Source organism: Chenopodium album, chromosome 23 (genome assembly GCF_948465745.1).
Source record: "Chenopodium album chromosome 23, dcCheAlbu1.1, whole genome shotgun sequence".
NCBI classification, from domain to species: Eukaryota; Viridiplantae; Streptophyta; class Magnoliopsida; order Caryophyllales; family Amaranthaceae; genus Chenopodium; species Chenopodium album.
In genome coordinates this window covers 9,799,320-9,813,629 of record NC_137856.1, presented here as the reverse complement: position 1 = coordinate 9,813,629, position 14,310 = coordinate 9,799,320, and the positions used below count along the sequence as shown (strand labels likewise).

At 34.0% G+C, this 14,310-nt stretch overlaps 1 protein-coding gene across 1 annotated transcript; it reads right to left on the bottom strand.

Annotated features, from left to right (window-relative positions):
* Nucleotides 1-1,299: 1,299 nt before the first annotated feature.
* LOC145608551 (7-hydroxymethyl chlorophyll a reductase, chloroplastic-like) lies at nucleotides 1,300-12,368 on the bottom strand. Its single transcript, XM_081664164.1, has 19 exons — nucleotides 12,239-12,368; nucleotides 12,051-12,150; nucleotides 11,194-11,278; nucleotides 8,221-8,332; nucleotides 7,544-7,628; nucleotides 7,415-7,456; nucleotides 6,694-6,772; nucleotides 6,167-6,218; nucleotides 6,017-6,079; nucleotides 4,975-5,072; nucleotides 4,708-4,743; nucleotides 4,553-4,614; nucleotides 4,429-4,456; nucleotides 4,120-4,199; nucleotides 3,457-3,526; nucleotides 3,306-3,363; nucleotides 1,876-1,940; nucleotides 1,705-1,799; nucleotides 1,300-1,628 (listed from the first exon to the last, which is right to left on the bottom strand). Exons 1-19 carry the CDS (start codon nucleotides 12,306-12,308, stop codon nucleotides 1,529-1,531), a joined length of 1,380 nt encoding a protein of 459 aa, XP_081520290.1. The 5' UTR covers nucleotides 12,309-12,368; the 3' UTR covers nucleotides 1,300-1,528.
* Nucleotides 12,369-14,310: the final 1,942 nt, after the last annotated feature.

The window sequence follows — 14,310 nt, the reverse complement described above, 5'->3', positions numbered from 1 at the left end:
AAAAAAAAAAAAAACCGGGGGAACTATTATTGTAAAACAAATTGAATTTGTCTTAAAAATCAATTTGTACATCCAAAAAAAAAAAAAATCAATTTTCTCAAAAAAAAAAACAATTTGTACATCCAAAGAACAAATCAGTGAAATCACTGATTAAGAACAACTAAATATGCCATACAGTTCTACAAACTCAAATTTCATGCTGAAGCTTGGTAGAACATAGGCACATGATATTTCCCTCTCAACAGTGTGTTAGAAATTCTTCAATTCTTTTCCTCCATTTCCTAATTATAGATTTTGACACCTAAGCTAACAAAACAACAGAATCTCAACCTCCCATTTTTTTCCCTTCATGCATTCCCAACCATTCATCTAAGAAGTGGACCAGCCATATTTTACATCTCATCTCCTCGACCTCACCCCAACTGAACTCAGTTCCGATTCTTCAAAACTATTAGAGATAAACTTTAAGCCAGCTTATTCAAAATCTCTTCTAATTATAGAAACATAGGCATGTAGAGAACTGAACTGGAAAAACGGTCTATTTTGAAGCATTTGAGGTTGGAAATGGAATAAGTAATGTCAATAAGACAATGCTCATTTGGCTAAGATGAGACTATGCAATGGGAATATGAGACTGAAACTCTTATTCCCATGTTTTTGACAGCAGGGGGTGCCCAGAACTAGAGCTAGCATTCTAACAGTCAAAGGACAATCTTGCTATTGATGAAAAGAGGTAGCTTTTGAAACGTCTGTTTCTAATCTGCATGCACGAATAATTATGCCACATTGGGAAATCAAAGTGTTTCACCTAGATGGTGTTTCCTTCATAATGAAAGGTTTCTTCTTTAGTCATATAGCACATCAAAGGCAGGCACATACGCCTTAGCACAACCAGGGGCAAAGCCAGGATTAACAAACAAATCCCAGGGCCCAGTTGATACTTTAATTTATAAAATATAAAAGCAAAAGCGATTGAGTATTATTATCAATCATACTTTGTGATCTTTCATAGCAGTATTAATATTAATTAGAAAATCTGTACAAATTTCTAGGATACTATCTTCATTCATATATTCTAGTGTTGCTAGCATATGATGACATAAAACTGTCAATTACATCCACACATGTATCTTAGCATCCTGTACAAAAAAATTAGAATTTATATGCGGATAACATTTACAGTGAAACTATTTTCAATTGCAGATTCAGTGCACTTTAAACTATGGATCATAACAAAGAATACACAGAAAACAGGTTCAAACAAAACATGGACACAAATTAAGAATTTATGACAGAATATGAAAAAGAGAAAATGTGATAGCATAATGCGCTTTTAGAAGATAAGCCTTTCTATGTACACGTAAATCTTACCAATAAAAAAGGTAGTACAGCTGCATAACTAGGCCAAAACAGGAAAAATACTTTTCCAGAAGAATGTTTCATGCTACACATTGGATTAACTGACCTAGATTAACAAACTCACATGCTAAACCTCTGGATAAGCATAATTGTTCTATCCAATAATATATTATCCGCTCCTTGATCTGGAAATCATCTTGTCAATTTCACCAGTATTATTGTACATCTCAACAAGTTTCCTTGCGTATGAAGGTACATGCTTAGTGGCCCTGGTTTCAGTGCATACTTTTAGTACCATGTGTATGATAATCCCTAAAGAATTAGGATTATATATTAAATACTCACCTCTCCTTCCCCCAGGCACGATTTACATGCAGATAGTTCCGAATGGTATGATAATCAAGTGAATAACGGGCAAACTCCAAACCCTTTGGCCCAATCTGGATAAAGAAATTAGTGAAAAATGGGCCATTGCTAGTACCTGTAACCGTAAAGTTTTCCATCAAAGATACTTACAAAGTTAAGGACAGCTGCAATCAGATTTCCGATAAATTTTGGAGCAGGCTGAGAAGGTCCCATGCCTGCAAAAAAACGAGCAAAATTAGCAAGAGTCAATCAACTTCAAAGCTACTGCACAAGGAGATGCTGTAAGAACTTCTAGATCAAAAAGCCTAAATTCCCTCTAAGCCATTTGATCCCTAGAAACACCACTAATCACCAAAAGATAAAAAATAAATAAATAAATAAATAAATAAATAAAGGGGCGGGGGGAGGTGGTCTTTCATTCTATTCTATAGGTGGTCTTTCATTCTATTCTATTTACTTGATTCATCAGAGTTCTGAAAAAGCATTAGATTTTTGTTTTGAAGACATAATATTATATTAAACTAGTGTATGGCTCGCGCGATGCCTCGAGTTGCCAGTTTGTAATTAACTTTCGATTAATTTTTGCTTAATGTATTGAAAATCATCTTCAGAATTTAATATTTTGAAAAAAGATTTGTATTAGAGAGCCAAATTTAATATTTGTAACAAAATTTAATACAAGTTGTTATATTATCCTATGATATGTAACAAATAGTACAATTAAAGACTAATCATCTTATCCAAGTTAATTATGGGCCTGTTTGGTAGTAAGCTTATTGGGGGTATATTAGCTTATTTGACTAACTTTAGCTGATTGACTAATCAAACAAGCTAACACAAGTGTTTGGTAGTAAGCTTATTGAAAGAGCTTATTCCACTAAATAAGCTCTTTTTGAAAAAGCTCATTTTAGGAGCTTTTTCAATTAGCTTATTCATTAATTATTGTGAAATGACACTTATAACCTCATTTAATTTAAAATCCTATCTAAACTACCTACCCCACAATTAGCTTATTGGTCATTTCACATACTCAATCACCTTTAAGCTATCAGCTATTTACCAAACACTTTTATATAATCATTACATACAATAAGTTAGTCAAATCAATTAATTAAATCAACTAGTCAAAATCAGCTAACTCAATCAGCTTCAGCTTTCAGCTTTCTCCCAAACAGGGCCTATAATTTTGTTGGATAAATTTACACAATATAATGATTGCTAAGGCGGTAAGACTTGCATTGTAATACTTGTTGGTCTCAAGTTCAAGTCTTGATATAAGCATTTTTTAGATGTCAAATCTAATTTGTGTTTTCAAGGTGACGTGACATATTTAAAGACATGACATGTGGCATATATTGATGACTTCACACGTTTATAGAGCTTAAAAAGGTAATACGTGACACATATTATGTTTTAGGAACGCTTTTTAATATATAAGTATAGATATTCCAATTTTACAAAATGGCTAATAGTGATATTTTATGTTTCAGCAATTATAGAATAACACTAACACTCCTTTCCCTTATGAAGTAAAAGACAATAATTGTAGCTCTCATAGCTCTAAACCATATAAAACATACCAAATTTAGCATCATCATCTGCTTTGACAGTCTCCACTACAAATGGACGCCTATTTCCCTGAACACCAGAATTAGCACAAAAACCCAGTTGTTAAGAAATTTACAAAACAAATGATGCTCTAAAACAGCTTGAAGATAGTTTGGAATGTACACTGCTCATAGTGGGAGTAATTTCTATGAGGTTTTCAATGAGGCTCAACATCTCCCTACCACGTTCATTCCTGTAATAAATGACAATAGATATAAGGAAAAAAAAAAAAGATCTAATTTTGTTGCTTTTATATCAGAGACTATTTATCACAAACCACAATTGCAGAAGAAAACACGCCTTGTAAGCATGCATGAATTGAAAGGACAATTAAGAAAGGTGGGTTTGGGAGTGTGGTGACTGGTGAGGTTTATAAAAGAAATGATGTGTAAAATGTGGGACGGAAATATTGGAAAATACTAACATTACTTACTAAACTTAAATAGAAATAAAAGTATACACATGAAAATGGTCTTAGCTTTATTAACAATAAACTAGGAAGGATGTTTTCCTTCCTTCTGAAACCATTGTGGATAAGCATTCAACTGGTAAAGTCTACACACCCACTGCCACTGCGTTAAGCATGCTTAGTTTCTTTATATTTGATAAAGTTTACTGCGTTAGTTTTCCTTACTAACCAACTTTTAGAGGGTCTACTTAAACCTTATTGAATGTAGCTAGTTCCAACCCTATTTCTGTGGGGTAAGGGGGAAGGGGGGTACACGGGTATTTAAACTATGTAATCTACGATATCTGAGACACAACTGAGGAGGAAACTTCACTCACCTAACAGTGACATACTGTGGATGTTGTGTCATGCTGGTACCAGAATACTTTGGAACTCCCATATATCCTACTACCAAATCCTAATGCCACATGAAAATTTCAAATATCGATATAAGATACAAGCTTGAAAGAATCATTTATAAAGAAATAAAGATATTCTGATTGATCATAAATTCATAACCATACCCAGTTAAAAAGAAAAAAGTAAAAATAGAAAATTACGAAACAAGTGTAACTCAGATGCACAAAAACTAACATGATTATGTTAAGAAAGATAGCACAACATCTTTTAGACAAATAGATACTTACCGCCAATGCATTTGTGTAGTCAAAACAACTGCAAAAGACAGTCACATATCAGAATGATTGGATGGAAGATATTTTGGAAGCATACACTGCATAGTTTATAGCAGACTAGCCATGCAACCATTACCTATAGCAGGATGGGGCAATGACATCAACCAAATCATTGGCTGGTAGACAGAAGTATGGGACCTGTTTGATATAGAAGATTAGAATCTATAGGTAGTGCATAAACCAAGATGATCACTCATGATGCTGATGGAAAGTTCAAATTTTTCATCTTACTTCTTCAATATGGCCATCCAAATGCTTCAAATGGACCTAGGACAATCAATGAAAGATTGAATTAATATAGGATACTAGTAGCTAATTATTTCTGCTCAATCTATCTTCAGCAAGAAACGTAAACAAAGTTAGAATACCCAGCAAGAAAATGAGGGCCACTGAACCTTTGTCAAGAAATGTGAATGAGCACATTATAAGGTTAGCAGCAGCACATGAACACGGAAATTCACAACAATTCGGCAAAGAAATTAAAGAAAATATTAGAACCTTGTAATCTTGCATGAATTCATAATGAAGCACTGTGTCTGGATCGCTGCTTGCAGCTCTTAAAAACTTGTCCAGTCCTTCTCGTGTTCCATTGTCCACTGTTCACAAGAGAAGGTGAAAAACATAGATTACCTATCTGCCCACATTTTTCAAATAAGGACACTTAGTGTGACCTTCGCTCACAGAGCTCCTGATCATTTTAGAAAGAACAACGACGTCAATCTAATCCAATGAAAAGCCAAAAAGCATGAGTTGCTCAAAGTTTCATGTAGTGGCACCATGTACAGAAATTATGAGGCCAACAATGGATTGATCAGCATCTCAGATTATATAACAATTAAAACATCTAAGACTACATAATCTTCACCTGGAATAGTGTTTTGGACTAGATTTTTTAAGGTATGGTTTGGATTGATATGAACTTTTCTAGTCTACACCTGTCTAATATTATCTCCTACTTTGACAGAACTTTGGCCACAAATTCATGTAAATAGGAAGAAAAAAGAAATTATCGAATGGGATCTTGTTAGATCTACCTCAACGTGTATTTTCCAAATATCTAATGATCATACACTATTACGGAGTTAAAGATAATGAATGAATGGAAAAAAGAGGTTTGAATCTCTTTGGTCAGGTCGAATTTGGTTTGACTTTAACAATAAATAATTAAGTTCCTGAAGAGATGAGAGCTATGTTACACAGACTAAAGATGTTATATCAAGTAGCTGTGTTGGTCTGTTGGATAATCAATACGTAGACATGGATAGGACACTTCTACCCTAAGCCGAGACGGGCACTTGGACACATACTTGTGTCAGACATGGGTACCCAAGTACGAGCAACATAGGAAGAGAGCATATCCTAAAACATAAAGCTACTGCTAGAATGTAGATGACAACAGAACACAGATTTTTTAACAGGGGTTAAGTAAAAACCCTAAGCATACTAATTCAACCCCCCTCCATATAATACAAAAATATAAATGATAATAAAAAGTAAAAATAAATCCATCCCAAAAAAGTCCAGACATAAGATCACTCACCGCAATTGGTGCCAAGAACATACAGTTTTTCCAAATTCAAATATTTTTCCACCGATCTCAGTGCTGCAGTTAAGTTATCCTGCATATCAGTCCTAAGTCATGAGAAATCATATGAAGATACAACTTGCCAAGTTCTGGAGGAGAACACACCTTGCACTTGACAGCCAACACCACAGAAGAGAAGACGCTTTACACCAGCTGCCTGTCAGATCCAAAACATTACTAGATAAATTTTGGGCATGAAAGAATTCCTATTTTCTTATTTATATTAGAATAACATTAGAACACTACTCCCTCAATTTCAAAGTGATTTTCCCAGTTGTCATACAATATGAGACATATAAGCACGATTCCATACTAAATTACAGTGGAGCATGATATTACTAATCCTATGATAAGAATTGAGTAATATCTACAACAATAGATAACAACAAAATTGTATTCATAGTTCCATACATACTTATGCCTTGTTTAGTCCTTTTTTGTATTTAGCTAAGTCTAAATGGGATTACTTATGTATCAAAAGGTAGTACACATCAATAAATTTTTCAACACAATGCAGGTTTTGCATTTTGCTTAAAGGCAAACATCTCCATAATATATTGTACTTGAAGAACTTGGGGTAATCAAGGAAAAAAAATAATTTGCTAAAGCTATTGAAAAATTTTATCAGGCACCTCAACCAGGGCAAGTGTGTCAAGATTTGGAGACAAAGTTGGCTTAACACCTTTCGCTACAATTACTTCATCCGGTGTCCTGTTCAACAGGAGGAAAAAATAAACAACAAGCTGCTTCAGGTTGTGAAAATACATGCAAACGGCCAATATAAGCATTAGGGGTGGGCTAAGAAATACGAACGGAAATTTAGGATGTCTGATCCAATTTTTATATCAGAAAATGTTGGATTGGATTCAGATTGCATTTGAAAACATCATTCGGATATGGTTTGAAAACAATTTTTAAAATAGGATAGCAAAAGCAAAAGCCTAGCATTGCAAGCACCATGCCTCACTGCTAACCTCATAAATTACACACTCAGCTGAATTCATTGATGTTATTATATACTCCATAATATGCTAATTTTTTAAACTCCTTCAAAATTGATTAATTGTTGTACTGATGTCTTTAACTTGGTTTTTATCAGGTAAATCAAGTTTTTCTTTTGTTTTGGCATTCATTACACCTGACAAACATTAAACCTTAACAAGAACACTGGGAGAGGGGGGGGCACTTAATTGAGTTCTTCTGATCTGTTATCTGGATAAAATTTCGAACTAAAATATTTGTATATTTGAAATTTCGAACTGTATAAGATATACAGTTTGGCCAGCCCTAATAAGCAACGCAGAATAAATTTTCACAGCAAATCATCTTTAGCATAGCACTTAATTAACATACCTAGCTAATACAGGCCTTGGACTGAATCTATCATCCGGATCACTGCAAGGATAAACATGGGACAGTTAGAGTATTAGTGATCATGAAAACAATATATAACTACAAGTTGCTATTAAACTACACATTTACCTCTGCACGCAGATAACTGCTTCAACCAAGCCCGCTTTAAGCATTTCAACAGCAATAGTTGTCACTATACCCGTCCATTGTGCTCCTATTAATAGAAAAATCAATCACCAATCCATCAGAATAGGAATACTGCCTCTGTATTGCAAAGAAGCCACAACCACCCCAGATCCCCTCCCCCTCCCCCCCCCCCCCCCCCCACACACCCAAAAAAAAAAAAACGACAGTAACACACAAAATAAATACATTGAGGACAGCTGAACAGAATTTAGTTACAAGATGATATATCCACGTTTTATTTGAGCAATGAGTTGCTGTTCAAGGCAATCTGCCAATTCAACAAAACAACAGAGAAGTAGTCTAGCACAAAATGAACTTCATCACCAACTTCCATCAATTGATACATATTTAATAACTTTATTTTAGATCAATAAAACTTCATAATGGAAAATTGTTGAGGTATAAGGGAGCTACAATATCAGTTTCTTCTTTTCTGGTAAAGAACAAAAAAAACTATAATTCTTTTGAGCTTTATATATAGTGAACAGGAACAACAAGCTTCAATTGTATTGAAAAAAGACAAGATGATCAGAACATCTCAAGATATATACATCATTGATCAGTATTTAAATCTTCAATGTCCAGCAAAGCCATGGCTTCATTGAGAGGATAATAGTTACCTTCAACAGGTTTTATTTTACGAGCATACAATAGATCCTCATAGACTCCTAGATATGTCTCATCAAGTGAATCCTCTTTCCTGCCTCTCCCATGGACCAAGGGCTCCAAAGTCTAGGAAATGAAAGAAGGTAAATTAGCTAACCAGAATGGATTTGTATAGCATAGCAGAGCATGTGAAGACGCCTAAGACTTTTGTGGCAAAATTATGGAATTCTATATCAGTCACTGTGAAGTGACCTGAGAAAGTGTAAAAGAATGTCCACTCTAGTAATATGTTACCAACTTTTGATGTAGTTCTGCTCCAGGTACAAGAGCAAGAATCTGAAAGCATGAAGATAACAGACCAATCATCAAAGACAAAAGGAACATGTGGCAAGAATCGCCATATGCCCACTTAACTGATTTAACTCTGGTTGATTAATCAAGTATCCATAAACACCTCAAACATTTTCATACTGTTAATATTCAGATTCTAATTCAGTTCTATATGGCATAAATATACTAGATTATAGTTTACTCAGAAAAGTCAATTGTAAAAAGCTAGATCAAAAGTTTAAGCTGGAGAGAACACTTTCATCAGTCAATGGATACATGCCACTAGGCAATCATTGGGAGCTCTTATTTCCTTTTTCCACTTAGGAAACCTATGGGGACATGATAAAAGCAGTTGGGAGGGGTGAAAATGAAACAAGCCTACTCTGAAGGGACTAAAGCTTGGCTTGGTGAAAGTACAATCAAAATGCAACTTGCAAGACTTAGTTTAAGCTGAAATCCAAGCTAATTTTTTAATTAAATTTTTTAAAAAGAGTAATTCATAACCTATGTTAGGGGTAACAATGTTTATGCAAAAGGAAGTATCAAATTATTTAAGTGTCCAGAACCCAAGTCAAAAACTCTAGGATCCAACATAGGTGCTTAAGATAATGAAACGTCTGAACAACATAGGTTATCCCTTATATATAATAGTACAAGACTCAAGAAGCTTGAGTTAGAGTTACAAACCAAGCATAGACCGAAGCTTCCAAATTGACAAGTTTGAGGTCAACTAGGAGATTATGTATAGGTTATTGGAAGCCAAGTTTGAGTTTTGCTAAATCCCTTATCACCCTTATTTGGGAAGGAAAAAGGACAAATAGAAGCAAAAACCTAAATTCTGCCTCTGATTCAAAATACTTCCTCCGTTTTCTTTTAGTTGCTACACTTTTATTTTCACGGTCTCCTAGACAATTTTTTAAGAGGTGAGAGATAGAGAGAAAAATAAGAGGGACCCATGTGGGTAGGAGAGAGATAGAGAAAGAAATGTAAAAAAATGGAAAGTGTTACAACTGATTAAAAATTAAAAAGAAACGGAGGAAGTGTAAAAGTTTCATAAGATTCCTTTTCATCCAAAACAATAGTCACCCTACATAATTATTAAATATCAACACAAACCATGTTAAGATATTATTGCAATATTTAAATGCTACTTCACACCTATTTCACCAATTTACCATGTGTGAAATTGCTAAAATGACTTCCAACTTGTTGTAGGTGGAATAAACAATAAAAAAAAGGTTGGTTTATAGGTGCAATATAGACAAAGTAAAATCTAGTAGTTTCATTATATATTCTCACAAGATTGAAGTCCACTTGCATCTATATCAAAGATAAAGAAGAGGTTACTTAGGGATTTGTACTTCACTCTACAAAGCATAACATGAACACCAATCCCAATTTTATCATCTCAATAAAAGCAATGTCAAAGGATCAATTCAACCAAAAGTCTACGCTAGAGGTTAAAGCACCAAGATTGATTTTATATTCTATCTTGTTGTGCCAAACGATAAATATATCACTTTAAATAGAATGTAGATGAGATTTGAACTCATAAATATCATGTCATGTTGTTTCTTGATACCATGGCAAAGGATTAACATGTTGTTCTCTTCACTTTATTTTGGTTAAAACAAAACTATTTTAACTAAAATTAAATTAATGTTGCTGAACTTTAAATTATTAAAACTTATTCTTACTGGTTCTTTGTTATATTTGTTCTTCACGATTACTGAATTTTACAGATTGAAACATATTTCTAATGAATTGAACTTAATTTTGCTGAATTAAACTTATTTTTACTCAACATAAATTATTTATTTCAACTAAACCTAAATTATTTTAAGGTGAATGCTTAATAGCTTATAAATTAGATTAATTTTCAAAATACATACTTTTGAGAAGGGTAAGGACATGATGGAGTTAAGGGCAATAAGTAACAAACTTGAGAAAGTAGATAATGTTAGCGAATTGCCAAAATAAATCAATACTATGGGAAATCATGATTTTAATATAAGGTTTTGTTGTGGGATAGTCACGGTGTCATGGAAACGAAGATGCATTGATCCCAGGCGGTGTTGGTGTTGAGGTTGTAGCAGTACAAATTCGATTTCAAAGTCTTTATGGGATTTTATAATAATTATATGTTACTATATTATAGTAGTTAAAATAGACTATTAGAGGCACACGTCAATTATTGAAGAGACGGGGGGGAATCATTCATCATTCACTATATCTCTGAATAGCAAGTAACTTATAAGTGAAATACGGATGTAAGATGGTATAAGGTTGCAACGTTTACTTTGAAATGACCAAGAGTTTTTTAAGCACCCCAATTTTGTCAGTTGAAAATACTTTACAATACAGCCAAACCGAAATGATGCATTAGTTTAGTCATTATAAACCATGTGAGGTAGATCAACACATTGGTTCTACATAAATCATACAATGTATTCAAGAAAAGAACAATATGCAATCTTAAGGCTTGAGAGGCAAATTCAAGTCCTATTTAATTCAATTCCAAGCATCAATTTACTACACATGCACACCAATTATTGAAACAGTAAACAAAGTAACATTTTATCCTGTCAAAAAGGAGCCACTTGGTAATAATAATTACTGCAGAGTTTAACAATATATAAAGAAGAGAAGGAGCATACTTCTATTCTAGACATGCCATCTCCCAAGAAAGCACATGCCTCCTTCACATGAGCTATGTAATAAGTATCACAAAGTCCACATCGACTGCGCCATTAAAAAATAAAATTGTTAAACTTTTCCCAATAACTTAATTTGACTTGAAAACTGAAAACTGTAACAGATAAACAACAGTCACATTAATTCATCGATTTCAATATAATAAGCCACGTTTAACTTTAACCAAAAGGGTCAAACCCTTAACCACTTTGATATCAATTTTCATTAATTAAATATTGTCACAACATTTCCAAAAGGTTATTTGGGGATTTAATCCACCGTAACAGATGAGTAATAGTCGCAATTAATCCTTCGGTTTTAAAATAATAGGCCACGTTTCAATTTGATCATCAATTTTCATAAATTAAATCACTATTGTTACACTTATTAAACTATTACTATTGTTACACTTATTAAACTTAATTTGTAGTAATTTTAAAGTTTCCCTACCGGTTCTAAAAGATACTATCGATTCTCATCACTCGTCTTTGTGGCTCTAATACCAAAAAGATAATGGAGTAGTCCACATTTTACCTTCAATGTCAAACCCTCATCACTATCATCATTAATTTCATATTAAACAACTAAAATTCAAAACTATTCTCAGTTTCTCATTAAATTAAACTAATTTGATACACCTAATATTATTAATTATATACATACAAGTAACTCGTAGAGGTGCCAAAAACTAACACGGTCCAAGTTGACTAACCAACTACTCCTAATTAGACACGACATGACGATGCATCAGAATACCCGATTTGACAGCTCTATTAAATAATTTCTCTCCAAATACAATTACTGTAAGTGACAAAAATACCTGCAGTGATCTTTGGCAGGGTAATTGCCACCGGGAGGAATTGGTCGAGATTTTTCTCGCCAATCGGGTCGGATTTTTACGGATTTAGAATTCGGATAATCTGATAAAATTGATGAAAAAAAACTGTGTTAGTAATTGATAATTGCTGGCATGGAAGATAAGGAGAAGGATTAGGGAAGAGAGGGGACCTGCAGATGAAGAAGAAGCGAAGACAGTGGACGGAGTGAAGGAGAAGGAAGACATGAGCATGGTCGACATTGTCAATCTCTCAGCGTTGTTGTCAATTTGTGATTGTGGTTGTTATAATTTTGAAGTTACTATCTCCCAATTCAAAGTAAACTTTAAATGCTTGTGGCTAGTGCTGTCAAATTTCAAACCGAAAGCGTTTAACTGCCCGAAATCGACCGATCCAAATGAGAACCGAACCGATTAAAAATCGATTTTTTTGAAACCGAAAACCGACCCAAACCATATTTTAGTAAACCCGAAACCGAATCGACCCGAATAATGTTAAACCGTATAAGAACTGAACCCGTTAACAAACCGAACCAAATATAAACCGAACTGAAAGAAAACCGAACCGAAAAAGAACCGAACCGTATCTAACCCGAAATCAGTTCCAACCCGAAACCGTTTAAATTGGAAAAAAAAAAACCGCTTACACCGAACTGTTAGCAAACTGCTACCCGTTTGCACCGAACCATGTAAAAACCGAACTGATTGTAAACCGAACTGGTTATAAACCGAACCGTTTATGAACCAAACCGCTTCTAAATCGAACCGTTTACAAACTTTTTTATATGATTAAATGGATTTTTTTTTTGACGGGAATATAATTAAATCGAACCGTTTACAAACTTTTTTTTTTTTTGACGGGAATATAACTAGTAAGATCAATATGACTAAACTTGAAACAAAACATAATATGTATTTATAAATCAATGAGAATTTGTTTATAATATGATGCTTAAATATGAAATGATTCGCGACTTTATATAAAACTTGTGAAGGCAAAAGGTTAACAAGTACTATCAAATTTCAAACCAAAATCATTTAACTGCCCGAATCCAAACAACTCGATAAACAATTTATTTTTTGAAACCGAAACCCGACACGAACCGTAATTTAGTAAACTTGAAATGGAACCGATATGAATGACGTTAAAGTGGTTAAACCATCGAAGAACCGAACCAGTTATAAACTGAACCGAAAAAGAACCGAACCAGTTAAAAACTGAACCGAAAAAGAACCGAACCAGTTATAAACTGAACCAAAAATGAACCGAACTGTTTCTAGCCCGAAACTGTTTGAACCGGGATAAAAACCGTTTACACCGCACCGTTAACAAACCGCAACCCGTCTGCACCGAACCGTTTACTACCCGGACTGTTTATAACCCGAACCGAATTAAAATCGCTTAAGAATAAACCGAAACCGAATCGAACCGATAACTATTTAAACCGAACCAAAACCGACCCGTGAGACAATTAAATCGATTCCAAACCGACCCGATTAAATACCGAACTGATTTCAAACCGAACCGAACCGAACTGTCAAACCGTTGACAGTGCTACTTGTGGCTCATTAGTGTCTTGTGTCTTGGGTTCATACCAAAACGTTATCTAAGGTGTTCACGCCATGGCTCGATGGCATATGGACGTTATGGATCGTGGTTTGTTTTGTGTCTAAAGTTATCGTGTTATGTTGTGTCATATTCCTAAATCCTAAATATCTATCACATGTGTCTAACTAAATAGTTACTATGAATAATACGTTGTAAATTAGAGCATTTATTCAGTTACAATGGGTAATTTTGATATGACTGGAAAATAAACGTAGTAAATATCACAATTATCTAGTAAATCCTTTTAGATTACGCCACTTATAACCACTTATAACAAAGTTGGCTATCTAACCATCATAGCCCGTAATTAAACTTGTTATAAAAATGAAAAAGAAAAGTACATAAGAGTAAACCACGTGATTTAATTATTAAAAAAAACAAATTTTAATAATGTCGATTTCGGATTCAACATCCTTAAAAAAAATATCCCTGTTGCACGATTACAAAAGTAGCAATATGGGGCAAAGCCCGAGCTAGTCATTAGTTAATTATATAATAAGGCATTGAACTGCTGCCCATTCTCAACAAATGGGAAGCAATTTGAACCGCTGCCTATTTAAAGGGGGTAATGGCACGACCCCTTGAGCGCCCGCGGTTTAAAACTGTTGCTCATGTTTTGAACTGCTACGCCAATTT

Excerpts from the sequence above, each read along its gene's own strand:
- LOC145608551 (XM_081664164.1), bottom strand. The coding sequence starts at position 12,308 with ATGTCGACCATGCTCATGTCTTCCTTCTCCTTCACTCCGTCCACTGTC. Across the intron at positions 7,629-8,220 it reads TAAAATAAAACCTGTTGAAG|GAGCACAATGGACGGGTATA; the intron begins GTAACTATTATC and ends TTCTATTAATAG. Across the intron at positions 6,773-7,414 it reads CCAAGGCCTGTATTAGCTAG|GACACCGGATGAAGTAATTG; the intron begins GTATGTTAATTA and ends CCTGTTGAACAG.